Source organism: Vulpes lagopus, chromosome 4 (genome assembly GCF_018345385.1).
Source record: "Vulpes lagopus strain Blue_001 chromosome 4, ASM1834538v1, whole genome shotgun sequence".
NCBI lineage: Eukaryota > Metazoa > Chordata > Mammalia > Carnivora > Canidae > Vulpes > Vulpes lagopus.
Genome location: NC_054827.1, coordinates 67,767,827 through 67,788,390, shown reverse-complemented (window position 1 = coordinate 67,788,390; position 20,564 = coordinate 67,767,827). Strand labels below are relative to the sequence as shown.

General features: G+C 41.7%; 1 protein-coding gene across 3 annotated transcripts in view; it reads left to right on the top strand.

The window, feature by feature from the left end:
- Positions 1 to 7,119, top strand: part of PPIP5K2 (diphosphoinositol pentakisphosphate kinase 2) — a 99,117-nt gene extending 91,998 nt beyond the window's left edge. For all 3 annotated transcript variants that reach the window (XR_005987211.1, XM_041751178.1, XM_041751182.1), the window contains one exon: positions 5,947 to 7,119. Coding sequence is in view for 1 of the 3 variants with exons in the window: in XM_041751178.1 (XP_041607112.1) it covers positions 5,947 to 6,017 (71 nt within the window). In the remaining 2 variants the exon portion in view is untranslated. The remainder of the gene's footprint in view (positions 1 to 5,946) is intronic.
- The last annotated feature ends 13,445 nt before the right edge of the window (positions 7,120 to 20,564 follow it).

Genomic DNA, 20,564 nt, shown 5'->3' with positions numbered 1-20,564 from the left:
TCTTACATTTCATTTTCCTTGAAGGAGTGCACTTACAGGAATCAACTCAGCCTGAGGTTGCTGCTGGCTTATGTAGGCTACCAAGACATGACAGCCGCCTCAGTCTCATGGCTTCCTTGTTTAATTACTTGGACACCACAAAGGAGATGGGCCACCAGGTAGATGGCCAGGGAGGGAGGGAGGATGATGACCAGTTGGGGCAAGGCGCAGTGAGCCTCACAGCGTGAGGGCACCAGCAGCAGTATCCTCGAGGAGCTCCAGCAGCTCGGGAGCCCCAGGGGCCGCATGTGTGCCGCCCCTTACTTCGCCTACCCCTACTCCACGCCTGGAGTGAGGACAGGAGGGGTGGCCCACACTGGGACAGGGTCAGATCTAGAAGAAAGTCTGGAACATTACTTATTACACTGCACTGAGCATCTTCATTACTAAAGCGAGACTATTCTTGCCCCTAGAAGGGACTAGAGAGGATGTATGTCTTTGTTCAGATTCTAAAAATTATGGTATCTGCCTGGCATGTCAACCAGGGACAGGAAAATACTTAGCTCTCCAAGTAGAGGAAAAGCGGGTTTAACATATATAAAGTGCCTAACGTAGTAAATATTTTCCATTTTCATCACTGTTCTTATTATCAGCCCGTAGAACTTGTTGGACTCTTGTATGACTGAAGGTTGAATGAGCGTTGCCGAGGACGCCAAGATGGCGAACTGGGAAGAATGGGCCGAGGGGAGCTCACAGCGCTGTTCCTTCCCCTTCCATCCACGCGTCGGGGCTGGCTCTGTTCTTCAGCGCCCCATAGGAGGGGCAATGTCTATTACCTGAATGTCTGATTCCATTTTCTAACTTTCGGCACCAAGTCCTCGGGAGCTGTCAGGCAAGGCTCTGCAGTGCTCCCTCAGGGGACAAAGTCAGAGCTGCTCATCCAGGGCGCTCCTGCGTGCAGGGGCCTCCCTAAATATGTGTAGAGTGAGAGCACAGGCCTGGGGGTGAATTACCTCTGGGATTGTGACGTTGAGCCCATTCTGGCCACCAAAGCAAAATGGCGTCATTTGAAGGGTGTCTTCAGAAACACTTCTTCCCCGCAAGACTGTGGAGAGTTTTCACCGCCGAGGTCACTCCTCCCAGTAAAGACGGATGGCATTTTTCAAAGTGGTGTTCCACCCACTTTTCCGACGGTTACTAGGACTACAGAGAGAAAACTAAGGCTTCTGTCAGGCAAATACACTCGAGAAGTGGCACACGCCTTGTCCTCCCCACGGGGACATGCACAGAGTCAGAGTCCTCAAAGCTGGCACAGGTTAGTTTTGCTAAACCAGCGTGGATTTACTGACTTTTTAGGAGCTCGGAACAGCGTTTCCTTCTCTCTTAGTATACTTCTTAGCATCCCTCTGGCCAATGCTCTTTGTCACAACCATTCTAGACGCATAGGATCGAGGCCTTATGCTGCAGAAAGGCCCTGCGCAAAGGAACAGCGTGTAAACGCATCGGTGTGGATTATCCCCACCCAGGATTCTGGAAAGCAGAAAGCAGGACGGCAAGGATCAGGATCCCTGGGAAGAGGCCGCTTTTGAGGAGGCCAAGGAAGACGAAGGGCTGCAAACCACCGTAGCTAGAAGACGGGGAGGCCAAGAGGGAGCGGGAGCCCGGTGGGGGAATGCAGTGTGCTTCACGCTCCTGTGCGTGGCAAGATACAGAAATAGTACTTTATGTTACTCAGGGAGACAAAAGGGACTGCCATAGACTACAATTTAGTTGTCTATTTTAATTATTTATCTATTCCAGTAAGGCTTCTATAGCGCTCGCTGGGTGCCGGGCTCCGTGCACAGCACGTTGCAAATCTGAACTCCTCAGATTCTCAGCATCACTGTGAGGGGCACTGTGGTTATCATGCCCATTTCACAGATGAGGGAATTAGGGGCAGAGAGACTAGCTTGCCCAAGGGCTGGGACGCAGGGCCAGATCCTGTCCTCACAGTCCGAGCTCCTAGTCTCTGCTCTGTGCTGCTTTGTGAGGCCATAAAGTCAAATGGGACCCTGCAGGAGGCAACCTCAAGTCATCTAGTAATATGAACAGCAACTGCCTGTGCAAAGGGAAAATCCCCCCCCAAGCCCCCCTTCCCCTTCTAGGTCCTCGGAAATGGGAGAAAATTCTCCACTTTAATCAAAACTGACTGGCGTAAATGTTTACTCCTGTAACTTCTTGCTATGACCTTTCATATGCTCAAGATGAAACTGAATTTCGTGTGAGGGACAGCGTTCCAGGTAAAACAACTTAAGTGATAAAACTTGTTACCTCGGCAATGTTGCCCGAGGGGCAGACTTAAGAGTTTTCCTGGGAGATGTTCGGCAGAAGGTCCCGATGCCATTTCATGCTCCATTTAATCAGGTTTCGCTCGAGAAACAGGGAGAGATGGAAAGCTCTATTTTTCTTTTTAAAAACACATAACTCATATCTTTAGTGTAAAAGTAATTCATGCTTACTGTAGACAAGTTTGAAAACACATAAATTACGATTAAGAAAATAAAAATGGTGCATACTTTTACCACCCAAAGACAACAACTCCATTCTTTTTTCTGTGCCGAATATATATGTGTGTGTTCAACGTAATTATGGTCATTCTGAATACATTTTGGACCTTACACATTTTGTTTAACATCACGTTGTGAACATTTTTGCATTTCTCAAAAAATCTTTACCTGTGATGTTTGTTTTGTCTGTCACGTTGCTTTAATTTTTTAATCTTATGTTTTGTGTCATGTCCTGTGTTCTTTCTCTTTCCGTATAAGGAATACGGTTCCTTTGCTTTTGTCTTCTGCAGTGATTTGTACTATTTTCACTTCTTGCTTGAACTTGCAGTGAACAAACGGATCTCTAGTTATGCAAGCCAAGAATGAAACTATTTGTTGACTCAGCCCACCTCAATGATTGGGAAGCTTTCTCTGTTTCTATTGCTTCACACCTGTCCTCCTCCACTTCTTGATCTTCGCTAGCAGCATTTGGAATTTAAACTATTATTTAATGTAATATTTTATTTAATATTGCGTATATTTATATTTTAAAAATTTATTGTATTTGTGTATTCAAGTATATCTTTAGAGATGATTTGTTACCATGTATAATTCTTGTGGCCATATTTATAATGATTTTTTTTTTACTTTTTTATTCAGAAATAATTTCAGACTTTCACAATACTGCAAACACAAAAAGATGTATAAACATTTTTGAAAGTACAAACACTCCTATATGAGAGTTGCAAAATATCACACTGTATACTTCAGCAAAGAAATGTGTAGATGGCAAAAAGCATATGAAAACTGCAAAACAGATTTATTAGTCCTTAAGGAGAAGTAAATTAAACTCACAGTGAGATACAATTCTACGCCCTGTTTAGAATGAGTCAAATTAGAAATACCGATTGTACTAAGTGTTGGCAGGGAAACCGAACCACTGAAACTCCTGTCCACTGCTAGTGAGAGTGTAAAATGTTATGTCCACTCTGGACAAGAGCTTGACACCTGCATTAAAAAATACACACATACGTATCATATGACCCAGTCCTTCCACTCCTAGATATCCAACCACAATAAATGAAAGTGTGTGCATGCAAATTCTTGAAACTGAGTGCTCATAGCAGCTTCATTTGTAATGTCTACAAACAGGTGAAGGGATAAACAGATTTTGATATCCATACCATGGAATACTATTCAGCATTAAAATAGAAAAAAAACTATAGATGCCCGCAGCAAGAGGAACAAGTCTCCATATAACTGATGAGTATAAGAAGCCAGGCAAAAAAAAAAAAAAAAAAAAGGATCCACACATCACACATCTCATTCCATGTATGTCACATATTAAAATATGAAAACAAATCTAATGACAGAGCAGATCACTGGCTGCCTGGGTGGGGGGTGGGGCGGCGATGCAGATCACTGTGGAAGAAAGATGACAAAGGCATGAGGCAACCCTCGAGCTGATGGATAGCTTCGTTATCTTGATTGTTGTGATGGCTTCACAAGTATGTACCTATATCAGTACTTATCAAATTTTTGATACTTTTTAAATAAGTGTGATTTGTTTTGTTTTAATTATACTCCAATAAATCTATAAAAATTCATAATAGATATGATTTATTTTTGTATATCAGGTACTGTTTTCTAGCTCCTTATAAAAGTATGAAAGATATGTAAAAGCATTTAGCACTCTAGCAATTATAGCAGAGATGCAATATAATTTAGTTGAAAACAAATCTGTTTTATAAATAATCTTTCAATGAAAATGTTTAGTATGGGGTAAAAAGTTTACTTCTAATTGCATAGAGAATCCCAGTTTTCTTCTGATACATTTTTGAACTAAACAAACAAAAAACAACACAAGAAATGAGTTTTTCTGGCCCATGGAACCCAATGGCAAAACAGCAAGAACAAGAGCCACATCATCTCTAGATATATGGATATAGATACATTTTTGTACATGCGTCTATATATGTTCATGCATATTACACACTGAGAAACGTACAAATTTAAATCCATCTAAGAGGATTAGATAGATTTTTAGAAACCTATTCATTGGTAACTGAATGTCAGAGATTTCAAAGTCAATTTATTAAGATGCCTTAAGTACAGTTGTGTTCAACAGGTACCTTTAAAAAGTAAATCAACAAACTTCTTTTTTTAAATTATGTATTCATGCAAAAGTCATAATGAAAATAACTTTCAATATTTTATTTATTTTTCGAGAGAGAGAGGCAGCACATGAGTGGAGAGCAGCAGAAGGAGAGGGAGAGAAATTCTCAAGCAGGCTGCATGTCCAATGCAGAGCCTAATGCAGGGCTCAATCTCACAACCCTGAGATCATGACCTGAGCCAAAAATCAAGATTCCAAGGCTCAACCAACTAAGCCACTCAGGCGCCCCAAATTTCAATATATATATTTAAAAGATTTTATTTATTTATTTGAAAGAGAGAGACCGAGCACAGGCAGGGGGAGCAGCAGAGGGAGAAACAGGTTCCCTACTGAGCCAGGAACCAGACTCGGACCTCCGGCTGGACCCTGGGGTCATGACTTGAATGTAGGGCAGATGCTTAACTGACTGACCCACCCAGGCACCCCTAACTTTCCATATTTTAAAAATTGGGTTTTTTGGCCCCATAGCCCTAAAAGTTGCTACTATTTATGAAAAACACTACTCTTACACAGCTTCTAATTGAAGATACTAAAAAAATTAAATACTGTTTCCAAACTTATTTTGGCATTGAAGTTAGCATTATTTGTTTAACATTGATTAGAGACAACTGAAAATGAGGATAGTCAATGGTTTGAAGTAAAAAATAAAAAATAGTACTTTGTTTTCTTGTTTCCTTTTTATCATTCGAATATCCTCATGCTATTATTATTTACAAACTCTGGTTTCTCAAAGGCCAGAATTCATTATAGAGCAAATACTTTTTTTTTTTAATAGTAAAGTGTTAAGGTGAAAAAAGGTATAGAGGGGAGTATTATGAGAAAAAAGAGGTAGGGTGCTGAAAATTTCTACTATGAAGTATAAAAGATCACTGAATATGCATACCAAATACGGAATTCCTATAGTCACCATTTAGCTGATAAATGAGCTGATATTTAATTAGTTCATCAATAATTCAGTATTTATTGAACTTCTATAGTTAAGGAACTATGAGAAACACCATGATAGATGATTCTTAAAGCTTCGAGAAAAATAGTGCATGAGAAAAGTAGCATATGGCTAGAAACTGAACCTTGGGAAACATAAAAGATGTAGAAGAAGTAAATCCACTGAAAAACAGGAAAAAAGGGTAAAAAAGCTCAGAGGTGCATCTGAGCAGGGTGTCATCTTGGAAATCAAGCTTGTGTCATAAATATATTGACACAGCACCGAGGACCTGTGGTAGACAACACCAGTGCTCATCGATATCCAATCTCCTCTCCTTTCAGGCATATGGAAAACAGCAGATTCCAGCCCTCCTGCAGGCACACCCAGTAATTTGACTAGTTCTAGCCAATGAGCTTTGAGCGGCAGTGGCAGGTATCAACTCTGCCCAGGCACAGAAGAGCAGATTTATGATGTCCCTTCTCGTCCTCCTCCCACCATATGTTGGCTTATTGGAACGTCCATCAGCCTGTGTCCTTGAATGACTACACGAAGCGGAGCATTTTTATGGTGACATGTGACATGAGAGAGAATTGTGAACTTGTGTGGTGTGAAAGGACTGGGCTTTGAGGGTTGAGTGTTTTTAAAGCATACATGTAGCTGTCTTGACTAATAAGGGAAGCCAGAAGTTAGCACTATTATGTATCAGAGCAGCGAAAGCTATTTCCGCCAGCCCGATTTTGGTGGGCGTGTGGTGGTTCACAAATAGGTAGGATGCCGTCTTAAAGGACTTTCTCTTTCTGGATCGGAACAACAAGACAATCATGCGTGTCAGATGGAAGAGATAAATAAACACGGCCACGTGTTTTGGCGGTATGCAGTGATTTACCATCTCCAATCTCGCATCCTTAATATGTATTATCATGGAAGACCATTTACATGCCTGAAGGTTCCACGTTGCAATTATCTGCACATTGCAATCAAGCATCTTATCGCTGCAGGCCTATACAAAATGTTAACCATTTTTATGAAGCGATGGAATGCTACAAAGGATCTTATATGGAGTTGGAGTAAAGCAAATTTTAATCACCCCTCCCAATCTAGGCATTGTGCCATGAAGCACCACAAGATCACTCCTCCCAGATCAGGGTCAACGGAAGTAGAAACATAAGGATAGACATGAAGCTGTCAGAAATTTCTGGGTGGCAGATGTCCATCAACAGATGAATTAATAAAGATGTGGTATATATATTATATGTATTATGGTATATATATATTATATATATATTGGAAAACTACTCGGCCATCGGAAAATAAAATCTCACTTATTACAATGACATAGAACTAGAACTAGACGGCATTATGCTAAGTGAAATAAGTCCATCTGAGAAGAGAATTATATGATCTCAGTCATATGTGGAAATTTAAGAAACAAAACAGAGGATCATAGGAGGGGAGGAAAAAATAAAGCAAGACAAAATCAGTGAGGGAGACAAACCATAAGAGACTCTTAATCATAGGAAACAAACAGAGTTGCTGGAGGAGAGGGGGTAGGGGGATGGGGTAACTGGGTGATGGGCATCAAGGAGGACACGTGATGTTCTGAGCACTGGGTGTTATAGAAGATTGATGGATCACTGACCTCTACCTCTGAAACTAATAATATACTATTTGTTCATCAATTGAATTTAAATGTTAAAAAAGTACAATAAAAAAAAAAGGAAATTTCTGGGCTGGCTGAGGGCCGTTTTGAACCGTTGTGTGAGGGCACCACAGTCCTAGTCTAGGGCATTCTCTACCTTGCCTCAGGGCCATCGATGGTGCCAGGATCCACACAGATGCAGGTGACCTCAGGTGTAAAATCTTGGCAGTCCGAATATTGGTTAGGAGTTTCCAAAAAGTGAGTGAGGGTTGATAGTTCTTGAATGGTCACTTCCTCACCCAAATCTCCGGGACTGGTGACACGAACTAAGATGTTTCTTGGATGTCCCCAGCACTCCACCTCCAGGCTCACACCTCTCTCCTGCCCCGTGGACAATTGAAGGACATCAGGTCAGGCCTAGCCTGGTGTTGGACGCTTGGCCTTCCTCCATCTAGGTTGCTGGACAGAGCAATGAATATTCCAATAGGATTATTAACTGATTAAAATAAGGAGATAACCGGGGATCCCTGGGTGGCGCAGCGGTTTGGCGCCTGCCTTTGGCCCAGGGCGCGATCCTGGAGACCCAGGATCGAATCCCACGTCGGGCTCCCGGTGCATGGGGCCTGCTTCTCCCTCTGCCTGTGTCTCTGCCTCTCTCTCTCTCTGTGACTATCATAAATAAATTTAAAAAAAAAAAATTAAAAAAAAAATTAAAAATTAAAAAAAAATAAAAAAATAAATAAATAAATAAAAAAATAAAATAAAATAAGGAGATAACCAAGGAGCTCAGCTTTTTAAAAAGAAAACAGCAAACTGGATTACAGAGTCCATTAAAAGAGGAAGTTTTACAACTGATGGGACGAGGGTTCAAAATAGGCATTGTAAACACACTCAAATGGATTGGGAACAATATCACCAACATGAAACAATAAAAAGTAAATGTAAAAAGATACAGGTTGGAAACATTATGAGTAAAAAAGTATAGGAGCACCATGGATGGGATTAAAAGTAGGGTTGGTACAGCTGCAGAATTAATGAACCCACTGGAAATGTGATGGAGGCTCCTTTCCAGAGGGAACAGGTAAAAATAAGGACACAGAAAATAGAAAAGAGATGCCAAGCCAAGTAGAGGCGGAAGCAATCCGTGGAAAGGCTCACATCTGGATAGTAGGAGTGCCAGAAATAGAGAGTTTAATATTGAAGAAACAATGGTGATCGAGGCCCCAGACTGAAAGCTGAACGTTTTCAGTGAAAAAAAAAAAAAGCGGGACAGACATGAGAAGTAAAGAAAAAGCCACAGTTAGGCATGGTCTATGAAATTTAAGAATGTTAAGGACAAAAAGATTTTCGGGAAAAGCAAATCAGGTCTTCCGACCGCGATGCATCTGTGTTAGTTCTGCTTATCCCTGTACGTACTGTTCATGAGAAAGTGCTTGCTTTTTTTTTTTTTTTTTTTTTAGTGCTCACTTTCTGAGCCATCAGCTTGTGGGCAACAACACTTGTTGGCCAAGGTCGATTGTGAAGAGGATCCAACCTGGTTTGGGGATCTGACTAAAAGAACAAAATAACTTGTTCACCATGGCCGGGGAAAATAGATTTTTTTTCCTTGAATAGATGCAATATTTCCTTCGACTCTTTTTAAAGAGTCAAAAGACTCCTAAGCAGTCTTCTGAAAAACGTTATCGCCATGCTATGTGACAGCTATGAAGAGGTATTCATGGATTAATGCTCTGAGGGTGAGGATAAAATTATAATGAAAATCATTTTGCCTATGAAAATTGTTTATCATCATTATCATATTACAAAGCAATCTGGCTTAGATGGAAGTAGTTCATGTAAATGATCGTAAGTAATATTATTATAACCAATCAAAAGTTAGCTCTCTCCTCATTGTTTTTTAGTCCTCCAGTTAAAAATCAGTGAGTTTAAATGCGAATTATCATCATCATTATCTCTATCATCACCACTCTCACGTGCAGATAATTTTGCCCACTGCCCCACATGTATAAGACGGCAGTCTTGTTTCTGATTGTCTGAAGTATTGGGATTTCCTTGGCCACCAACACCTTATACCATATCTTAACATGTAAGTGCCTAGTTTGGGGGCTTTGTTTTGTTGTTGTTGTTGTTGTTGTTGTTGTTTTGCTAGATCATTTGTAAAATGCTCCTTCCTTCTTTGCCTTCCTTAATATGTACTGAGTACTCACTGTGTACTAGCACCGAATGATGGTGATAAAGGAGAAGAAAAGCTTTGATCCCTGACCTGTACTTTCCAGAAGCCCCAAGACTGGTGAGCAACTGCTCCCTGCTCAACAGTTCTGTGTTGAATATCCTGGGGACTAGGGGATTTGAGGGAAAAGAATCTGGACCATGAAGATGTTGAAGATACTGATTGTATGTCACCGGTATGCTCCCAGGATATGGGAATGAGGAAAGTTCTGATCCGGGATTTGTAGCAATGGAAAGGCAAGGACAAAAAATGTGACTACAGAGATATGATCATGTTAGTCTAGTTTTAGGGGAAAAGGGATGATCAGCAACTCCTCCAGGAACATAGAAATGTCTTTTCTCCCTTTCTCTAGCTCTCTCTCTCTCTCTTACACCCACACACCCACACACACGCCCCAGGTTTGATGTAAGGACCAACCTTAAGCATGCACAGTGTGATTTTAAGAGCCAACTCTTTCTTTCTGACTCTGATGATTTAGCACAGGAAAACAAAAGCTTTCTTTTGCCTGGTAACTATGATAAAGTAAATAATATGGCATCCCCAAGATGGCTATGTTACTGAGGAGCACGGGAACCAGAGAGCAGATTTATGATTTCTGGCTGATGAGTCAATTAGAATGGACCTAAGTTTCAAAACTAATCAGTAAAGTGATAGCGCAAAAATCACAATGCCTTATAAGGAAGTCACAGTCATCCTACAGTTTGCTTATGGGACTTAAGTACCATATGATATAATAACACGTTGAGTAAACTCACGAAATTGCGGTGGGTGGAGGTTCCACTTCCTCAAAAAACAAGAAGCTGTCAGATATTTAAAAAGAGGTTAATAGGGAGAGGCTTTCTCTGTAAGACAGGGGAGGGCTTTCCAGGTAAACACTTAGATGTTCAAAGGACAGAAAGGGTGGCTTGGAAACCTAGGCTTGAGAACCATTTGGAGCTCTTGTCTTCAGATTGTCCAGGAAAGAGAGGTCCAAATGTGCTGACAAGAGGACCTGGATGATCTGACCCAAACCTAGGAAGGCATGTGTAGTTCTTACTCGAATTCTAAATAAGTGGCTTCTAGTATCCAATTGCTCTCCCCACCAGGAAGAAATATTTTCCTTGAGAAGTGATTAAGTGGACTTTCTACTCCAAATGTGTCTTAGATGACTTTGGGTGGTGAATTTTTCCAGGAAATGGATAACTTGATTTTTTACAGTTGAAAGATCATCAACCGAAGCATAGGATGAGAGAAAAGAAACTGCGGGATGCCTTTTGAATATTAGTTTTTCCCTTACAGATATATACGTCTCAACATATCCAAGCCTTTGTCATGTGTAACAGAAGGGGTGTCCTCCAGTCTCCTAATAAGACTGTCATTTTCATCAATGACTATAGAGAGGGAGAGATTAGTGACCCTTGAGATTTATGCCATTCAGTGCCCAGGAGTCTTCTATTCATAAATTCTGCTGAATTTAGTAGGATGTTACTTCATTATAGTAATAAATATAAATTGAAAATATAATTTTTAAAAAATATTTTATTTATTTATTCGTGAGAGACACAGAGAGAGAGAGAGAGAGAGACACACACAGGCAGAGGAAGAAGCAGGCTCCACGCAGGGAGCCCAACGTGGGACTCCATCCTGGGTCTCCAGGATCACACTCCGGGCTGAAGGTGGCGCTAAACCGCTGGGCCACCGGGGCTGCCCCAGAAAATATAATTTAGTATCTAATGTAAATATAAAATATATAATACAATGAGAAAAAATAATATAAATATAAATGAAAGAAGTAATAAAGTAGGATGATAACTTCAATATAAAAATCCCTTAGAGTTCCAAGAAGTCCGAGAAACGATAATCACTGGTGTTGTGGTGCATTAATGCATGTGCAACGTTACAGACACGTGTATATGAAAGCTCTGTGATTCGACTGACCTTCTGACTACACTAGAGTTTGGACAAAGAACTTACTGTTTGCAAACTGTGCATCAGCAAGCACAGAATACTTCGGAACGAGAACGTTTGACATTACACGTTGCTGTGGGGACTTCAGCAGGAAACTTACCAGCCGAGAGGTGTGTTCCGTGTTTCTTCTCTACCTTTCAGAAACCCGGGGAACACCTGTGGCTGTCGACACAACACAGAAATACAGAAAGATGAAGGATGTCCCTTCCAGATTCTCAGATTTGGGTCCAGGTACGTGAGGCCACATGTGCAGGAACCGGGGCTCTGCTGGGCCACCTTCAGTTAGGAGGTGCTCAGGTGCACACCGGGCGCTCCTGCCGTCAGGCTGCTGACTTAGCAGCTAACCTGTTAAGGGGGCCTCAGGGTGACTTGTCTTCTCTGGTTAGATGATGACACAGCCGACGATTCTTCGACCTTGGAAGTTTGTTCCCGATGAAAGGCAGCGCCAGAATGAGAAGGGGGAGGCCAAGGTGGGAACGGGGCTCCTTGGATCAGGGGTGGTTTCAGGTGGTGAGAAGGGCTGTGCTGTGTGTACAGAGTGCGACCTGGGTGGCGACCTCTCCCCATTACTCTTGGGGAGATTTGCCAGGGAGAAAGGTCATTCCATAGCCCCCCCCCCAATCCTGAGCTTGGCACCTGCGCCTCCACGCCGCATCCTCTGCACGGCCAGAGCTCCCTGCTTGCCCCACCAGGGTACAGGCCCGACTCCCTGTTCCCCTGGTTGGAAATCCCACACTGTATTCTCTTTAACTATGTGGTCCAACTCCCCCCAAGCACCTGCAGTCAAGGCTGCTGGGTGGAACAGTTTCCTCTAAAGAATGAGGAATAATTAAAGGAAATTAATTACCACCAAGGATAAGAGCTTTAAATATTATACCTCAGACATGCCTGTTTCCCTAGTGGCAGGGGGAGGCAAGTTCAGCCCCTCAGAAGGGGTCATTTAAGAGCACCCACTATTTCTGTCTTGTCCTTCTGCCTTCTTCATCCTTGCTGCCAATGTTCTCCATCCCCTTTTCAGTAAAAGCCTACTGCCTGCCCCACGGGGACTTCTCTGGCCCTTGCTTCCATCCCCTTTCTCCAAGGAACGCAATCCAGAAAGTGGAACCGTCCCAGCCGGGTTTTCAACGAGATAGTCACCCTGGAACAACATGAAGGGAATTTCAGCAGAAAGTCCAGGTGGGCTTTGGTTCTCGGGGTGGGGGTGGGGGTGTCCTAAGATCACAGGATAAGATGCTTCCCAGGGGTACCTAGTGAGTAACACAGTAAGCACACGGGCCTTTCTCAGGGCCACCTCCTCCCTGCAGTGACAGGGATTGTATTCGGCCCTTCAGAAATTCCCATAGAAAACCCAAGAACAGGAACACTGCAGAAATCCGGATCTGTCTTAATTCTAAGTAAAAAAACAGTGTTGGAAAACACTGCAGAATCACACTGCCACTGTCACCCGACGTGTGTTATGTCTTTGGGGACACACTCTTCTTTTCAAGCTTTTCAATGCACCGAAAATAACGATCAGCTGACCCTAGAAGAACCTCCCGCCACGGAAATCCGCATGTACCTTCCGACCTCCTAAAAGGCAGCTACTGAGAGCCTGCGGGGGACCAGAGGCCTAGCCTAACCATAAACCACCGATTAACACATATTTTTGCGTATGTAGCATTGTATCCTGTATTCTTGCAGTAAAGTCCACTGGAGAAGAGAGAATGTTAAGAAAATCACAAGGAAGAAAAAATACATCTTCGGTGCTGTACCGGATCCACATTTTAAAACCCCCCTGTATACATGAGCTGGTGCAGTTGGAACTGATGTTCTTGAAGGGTCAGTTGTATTTTCCCAGCTGTTTTTTGTTTTTTGTTTGTTTTTTTCAACACCAAAGGAAAAAAATCAACCTAAAATGTCATTCTGGATCTGAAAGCAGTGGAATCTTAAGGTAATTATCCAGTTTTTGCCCCGGTGCTCACATAGAAGTTTAGGAAGTGGTCAGCGATAGTAAACAAATGGGAACGCGGATTTTGCCCCAGACTTCTTTTTGTTCTGGAAAAGAAAGAGCATATTAAAGTGAATCTTCATAAGTAAAAAAAAAAAAAAAAAAAAAAAAGAAGTTGTAATACCGCACGAGGTTACTGATTAGGAGGGTAAAAAAAGCCACTTCACGTAGTTTCTGAATAGAAAATTAAGAGATTAATCAAAACTGTTAACAACTGGAAACCATCAGGCTTTGATTGGTTGAAGAATTTCAAAACGCATATGTGAAAATCTATTCTTTGAATAGGCATTAATTTTGCATCATTTAAAATTCAAAATATACAAAAGAATGTATACTAAAAGAATTACCTCCCATTCCGGTCCCCAGACATCATCTTTTCCTCCCTGGGGGCAACTCCTATTTTCCACTTCTTGGCTCTGCTTCTCGAGATATGTTATCAAGATGCAGATGTGCTGCGTTTAAATTCTTTTGGTATTTTAAAGCTTGTTACGTTGAGTTATTTTACGGTCACAGGAAATAATACAGAGAGATTCCATAAACCCTTTACCCAGATTCCCTCCTGGTAACCTACAGTAGGGTGCCACAGGGTCCTCTCTATGGTGTGATATCACAGCCTTCACCCCTGGCCCCCCTTAATTTTTTTTAAAATTTATTTATGATAGTCACAGAGAGAGAGAGAGAGAGAGAGACAGAGAGGCAGAGACATAGGCAGAGGGAGAAGCAGGTTCCATGCACCGGGAGCCTGGCCCCCCTTAATCTGTTCTCCAAGTCTATAATTTTTTTAAACTTTATTTATTTGTTTATTTATTTATTTATTTATTTATTTATTTATTTATTTATGAGACACCCAGAGAGAGAGAGAGAGGCAGAGACACAGGCAGAGGGAGAAGCAGGCCCCACGCAGAAAGCCCGATGTGGGACTCGACCCCGGGGCTCCAGGATCAGGCCCTGGGCCTAAGCCAGATGCTCAACCCCTGAGCCACCCAGGGATCCCCCTCCAAGTCTATAATTTTGTCATTTCAATAATGTTCTATAAATGGAATCATACAGTTTGTAGCCTTTTGAGATTGACTTTTTTCCTTTCAATATAATTCTCTGCACATTGTTGCATGGGGCTGTAGTTTGTTCCTTTTTATTGATGAAGAGTATTCCATGCTATGGATGCATCACGGTGTAACCATTGGCCTTTTGAACAACATCTAGTTGTTTCCTGTTTCCGACTATGATGAATAATGTTGAGCATTATTCTAATGAAAGCTCTAAGCATTCATTTACAGGTTGCTGGTGAATGTAGGTTTTCATTTCTTTGGAAAAAGTGCCGAGGAATGTAATTTGGGGTCATGGGTCTCTACATGTTTGCTTTTTTCCAGAGTGTTTTTTCAAATTGTTTTCCAGAGTGGCTATGCCATGTGCCATTCTCCTCCTCCTCCTCCTCCTCCTCCTCCTCCTCCTCCTCCTCCTCCTTCTTCTTCTTCAGATTTTATTTATTTGGGAGAGTGGGAGAGTGAGAGCATGAGAGAGAGAGAGAGAGAGAGAGAGAGAGCAGGAGGGAAGGGTGGAGGGAGAGGGAGAAGCAGACTCTCCACTGAATAGGCAGCCTGACTCAGGGCTCAATTCCAGGACCCCGAGATCATGACCTGAGCCAAAGGCAGATGCTTAATCAACTGACTGAGCCACCCAGGTGCCCTGCCATGTTCCACTCTTATTAGCAATGGGAGTGATTCAGTTTCTCCACATCCTTACCAGCATTTGGTGTTACTTCACTGACTGAGCCACCCGGGCACCCCTACTCTTCTTTTTTAAGATTTTTTTCCAGCTTTTCTAGGGACTGTGACTTTCCATATAAATTATAGGATAATTTCATCTGTGCCTACAAAAAAAACTTTGCTTGGGTTTTGATAGGGACTGCATTAAACCAGTAGATCAATTTGGGAAGAACCAACATCTTTACTAGCTTGTGTCCTCCAATTCATAAACACAGTGCATCTTTCCACTTATTTAGATAATTGATTTCTCTCATCAGCATTTTGTAGTTTCCAGTATACAAGTCCTATATTTCTTTGGTTAGATTTACACGGAGGTATTTCTCCTTTTTTGAGTGATTGTACATGATACTGAATTTTTAGTTTTGACTTCCATGTATTCATCATGGGTACCCAGAAATACAGATTTTTGCATGTACATCTTGTATTTCGAAGCCTTGCTGAACTCACTAAATCGTTCCCAGGAGCTTGTTTGTTATTGTTTGTAGATTTCTTGAGATTTTCTATAGAAAATCAGGTCATCTGAAAATAGAGGTAGTTTTATTTCTTCCATTCCAATCTGTTTGCCTTTTCTTGACTTATTGTACTGGCTAGAAATTCTAGTACAACTTGAATGTGAGTAGTGAGAACAAATAATTTTGTCTTATCCTTGTGCTTGGAGGGAAAAGCATTTCATCTTCTACCACTAAGTACAATGGTAACCATAACTTTTTTACAGATGCTCTTTATCAAACTGAGACACTTCCTCTTTATTCCCATTTTTCTATGAGCTTTTTTTAAAAATCATGAATAGCTGTTGAATTTTATCAAGTGCCTTTTCTCTTCTAATTGATGAGATGACATGAATTTTCTCCTTGATTCTATTACTATATCGATAACACTGATTTTTTTTTAAAGATTTTATTTGTTTATTCATAAAAGACAGAAAGAGAGAGAGAGAGGCAGAGACACAAGCAGAGGGAGAAGCAGGCTCCACACAAGGAGCCCGACATGGGACTTGATCCTGGGTCTCCAGGATCACACCCTGGGCTGAAGGTGGTGCTAAACCGCTGAGCCACCCGGGCTGCCTGATAACACTGATTTTTGAATATCAAACTTCCTTTTCATCCCTGGAATAAACTCACTCAGTCATAGTGTATACTTCTTTGTTTTTTCTTCTTTTTATATATTGCTGATTTTTATTTGCCAATATGTTGTTGAGTTTTTCACAATTATATTCACAGGGGATATTTGTAGATTTCTTTTCAAATAGTGTCTTTTTCTGACTTTGGTATCAGAGTGCTATTAGCTTCATAAAATGAATTGGAAAGTGTTCACTCCTCTTCTAGTTTCTGAAAGGGACCGCAGAGTTGGTATTAACTTCTTTAAATGTATGATAGTTTTTAGGAGTTCTCTAGGCCCAAATATTGTTTTCTTGGAAGTTTTAAAATTATGAATTAAATTCTTTTAATAGTTTCATGGCTGTTCATATTATCTACTTCATAGAGGGTAAATTGTAGTAGTTTATAGTTTTCAAGGAACTGATCCAATTCACTGAGGTTGTCAAATTTATGAGTATAGAGTTGTTCCTGGTATTTTTTATTGTCCTTTTAACGTCTGTAGGGTCTATAGTGACATCCTCTGTTTTAATCCTGATTTTTGATCATTAGATTTTCTCTTTTTTTCTTAGCTTTGCTAGAGATTTGTGAATTTTATTGATTCTCTCAAAGAATCAGTTTTGAACTTCATTCATTTTCTCTTGTTTTTCTGGTTCAATTCCATTGATTTCTGTTCTGATCTTCATTATTTCTTCTTGTCTGCTTACTTTGGGTTTCTTTTTCTTTTTCTTTTACTTTTTCTTTTTTTTTTTTTTTTTTCAGATTCTTAAGATTGGAGATTGTCCTCTGGTCTAATGTACACATTTCAGTGCCACAAATTTCGCTTTCCATATTGCTCTACCTGTTTCACATGTTCTGAAATTCATTTTCACTTTCATTCAGTTAAGTAAATATATTTTAAAAATTTCTCTCAAGACTTCCTCTGTGATTCACAGACTGTGCAGGAGTTTGGTGTTTTGTTTCAAGTGCTTGGACATTTCCTGGTTTTCTTTCTGTTACTGATTTCTAGTTTGATTTTATTGTAGTTGGAGTAGATGTAGTATGGTTGCATTTATTTTATTTTTTTAAAGATTTTATTTATTTTTTTATTCATGAGAGAGAGAGAGAGAGAGAGAGAGAGGCAGAGACACAGGCAGAGGGAGAAGCAGGCTCCATGCAGGGAATCTGATGCGAGACTCAATCCCGGGACTCCAGGATCACGCACTGGGCTCAAGGCAGGCCCTACACTGCTGAGCCACCCAGGGATCCCCTGCATTTATTTGAAATGTGTTCAGATTTGACTTATGAACCAGGGTATTGTCTTTCTTGGTTGTCCATGGGCATTTGAAAAGATTGGGCCTTCTGTTTTTGGGTGGAGTGTTCCAGAGATGTCAACTACATCCTACTGATTGATGATGCTTTTGATCCTTGCTGACTTATTGTCTAGTTGCTCTATCAGTTCTTAATAGAGGGGGGCTGAAGTCTCCACCTATAATTATACGTTTGCCTAATGCTTGGTTCAGATCCACCAGCTTATGTTTTACATAATTTGCAGCTCTCCTATTTGGTGCATTAGACATTAGTCTTTTGGGTATGTTGATCATTTTAATCACTTTATAATATCCCTTTCTGTCTGTCGGTTTTCTTTGATCTGAAGTCTACGTTTTCTAATATTAATGGAGCCACTAGTGCTTTGTTTTCAGCAATGTGCACGAGATGCATCTCTTTTTTCATTTATGGATCATATATTTGATAAAGAACCCTAAATACAAATGACTTAAATGTGTGAGGCTTAACAGGATAGTCCGAGACCTTAGAAATATTCTTTCTGGCTCCAACTGTGGTGCTGGAGGAGGAGAGACCTAAAGGTTCAAGTACGTAGGACAGGGCCATCCCATCTATGGACAAGTTGTACACTGCAGCGTGTGGCTGTAGGTGGTAGCTCTGGGAAGAGACACTAAAAAGCTCTGTGGATGGAGGCATATAAACCAAAGGACTTCCTCCTACTCACTATCATCCCCACCTACCCATGGCCTGGCATGGAACTCTTGGATCTTTGACCCTATATGGGACCCTATACGTTTAAGAAGGACTGAAGCCTTGAAAGTGAAATACAAAGATGTGCTGACTCAGGGCCTGTTTGACCTCAGACGCACATTCCGTGCCCTTGCCCTGAAGGGTGTTTCCCTGGTTCTCATGGTGGCTGGGGCCTACTTTTGGCTGGCAGGAGATGAGAGGGTCGGGGAGAAGAAAAGGTATAGCACAGATCCCCCCTTCACTTGCCATAAATGTCTTCTGTGGCAGTAGCTGTTTCTCCTCTGTGGCCACAGCTCCCAGGTTGGCCATCCTGCCGGGCCCCTGGGCCCCAGTCCCTCTGTCTCCTCCCTTTCCATTTCCAGCAAGGGGCCACGCTTGCTCATCTCTGCACAACCTCACCCACCGCTGCCCAGCTCCTGAGTTCTTGTGTCGTCTGAAGTCATTTCCTTGAGTTTCGTTGAAACTCAAGTATTTCGTTGAAATACTTGAAGCGGTCTCCATTTGCCCGGTTAGCCCCTGCTGGAAACAAATGGGTTTAGAGGAAAGGCTGCGATGCATTTCTTACACGCTTGGCTTTGTAGTTTATATTCGCCTTGTGTTATTTTTGTTTGTTTGTTTTAAAGATTTTATTTATTTATTCATGAGAGACACACAAGAGAGAGAGAGAGAGGCAGAGACACAGGCAGAGGGAGAAGCAGGCCCCATGCAGGGAGCCTGATGTGGGACTCGATCCCGGGGTCCCCAGGATCACGCCCCGGGCTGGAGGCAGGCTCCAAACCGCTGAGCCACCCAGGGATCCCTCGCCTTGTGTTATTATCAAACCTACCCATCTTACTCGCTCAGGCTGCGTGCTAAGTGACACTGTTACGTCCGTCCATATGTAATATAAGCCTTCCCAGACAACCATCACTTCCAAGTGACTTTTCTGGAAAGGGTGGCTTGAGGCAAAGATGGAAGTCACACCAGGGACCTTTTGACACTGAGCTTGGGACTCCTCAGATGCAGGCCTTTCAGATCACAAGGTCTTTGCTACATTTGTGTCTATTGTTTGTAGGCATGGCGTTTTTCTTGGTAGACTGACTTGATCTTCACAGAACCCGAACAAGCTCTGCGAAGAGCTTCTGCATTCCCCACCTCCCCTCAGCCACAGGCCTACTGAGCCATTGCAGATCTGAACCAAGCAGTACCCTGTCCCAGTCTTTAGGTGGCAGAGACGTGTCGCGGAGGGGCCACACAGACTGTTATTATGGGTCATTAACTGCCTCATGAACTGGTTTATTAGGTAGGTGTTCTCTGCCCTACTCAGAAACCCACCGAAACTTTGATGGGTTAGAAGCCAAAGGTGGGATGGACGCACCACCCAGAGAGCAAGGCAATCTGGAGACAAGCCCTTGCAAGAGGGCTAGCCGTGAGCCTCATCAAGTTAAGGGCAATCCAGCACTTTATTGCTTTTGGCCAAAGAACATTGCCAAACTTCTAGAGCAAAGGGCAAGTACAAGTCATTCTCCTGAAAAGGTTCTAAGATTTCAGACAGGACAGTACAAAAAAGGACATTTCCTAATATACAATATTTTGGAAGTGGTTTTATGAGAATGATCATCAGCACAATTCCCTACTGTGTCAGACAGATTCTAATCTGAGATAACTGATGCAAAAAAAAAAAAAAAGAAAAATCCATTCATTTATTTATTCTTTTCTTTTTTATTTTTAAAAAGATTTTATTTATTTATTCATGAGAGAGGCAGAGACACAGGCAGAGGGAGAAGCAGGCTCCAGGCTGGGAGCCAACACATAGTCTATCGGGCCAGGCCCTATATTTGCGAAGTTACATACATACCAAGTGTTGGAAATGAAGTAATTTCTGTTTTCTCAAACTGTTCCTTAGAGAATATTCTTCAAAGTTGCCTTCTCCCTCTACCTTCCCAGACTTACCTTAGGGCACAGCAAGGTGGTGTAAATCCTCTTCCAGCGTAGAAGCCCATGGGCATCACTGTTGAAACAGGGGTGTGCTGATTTACTTGCCTTTATGTTTACCAGAGGCGTATGCAGATTTTGGGACAGTTTTGACCCAAAGTTTACTTACATTTGTATTAATTTACACCAAGTTTATGCCTTTTATGTTCAGATAAGGTATTTAGGTTAAAAAAAAAAAAGGAGGAAACAACAGTAACAACAAACTCTCTTGGATTGAGACTGGAACGTGAATTAAACAACATTCATAAGCAATTCTGTGGTTCAGACTCAGCTCAGGCACTAACTAGGTGTGTGACCTCAAGGGAA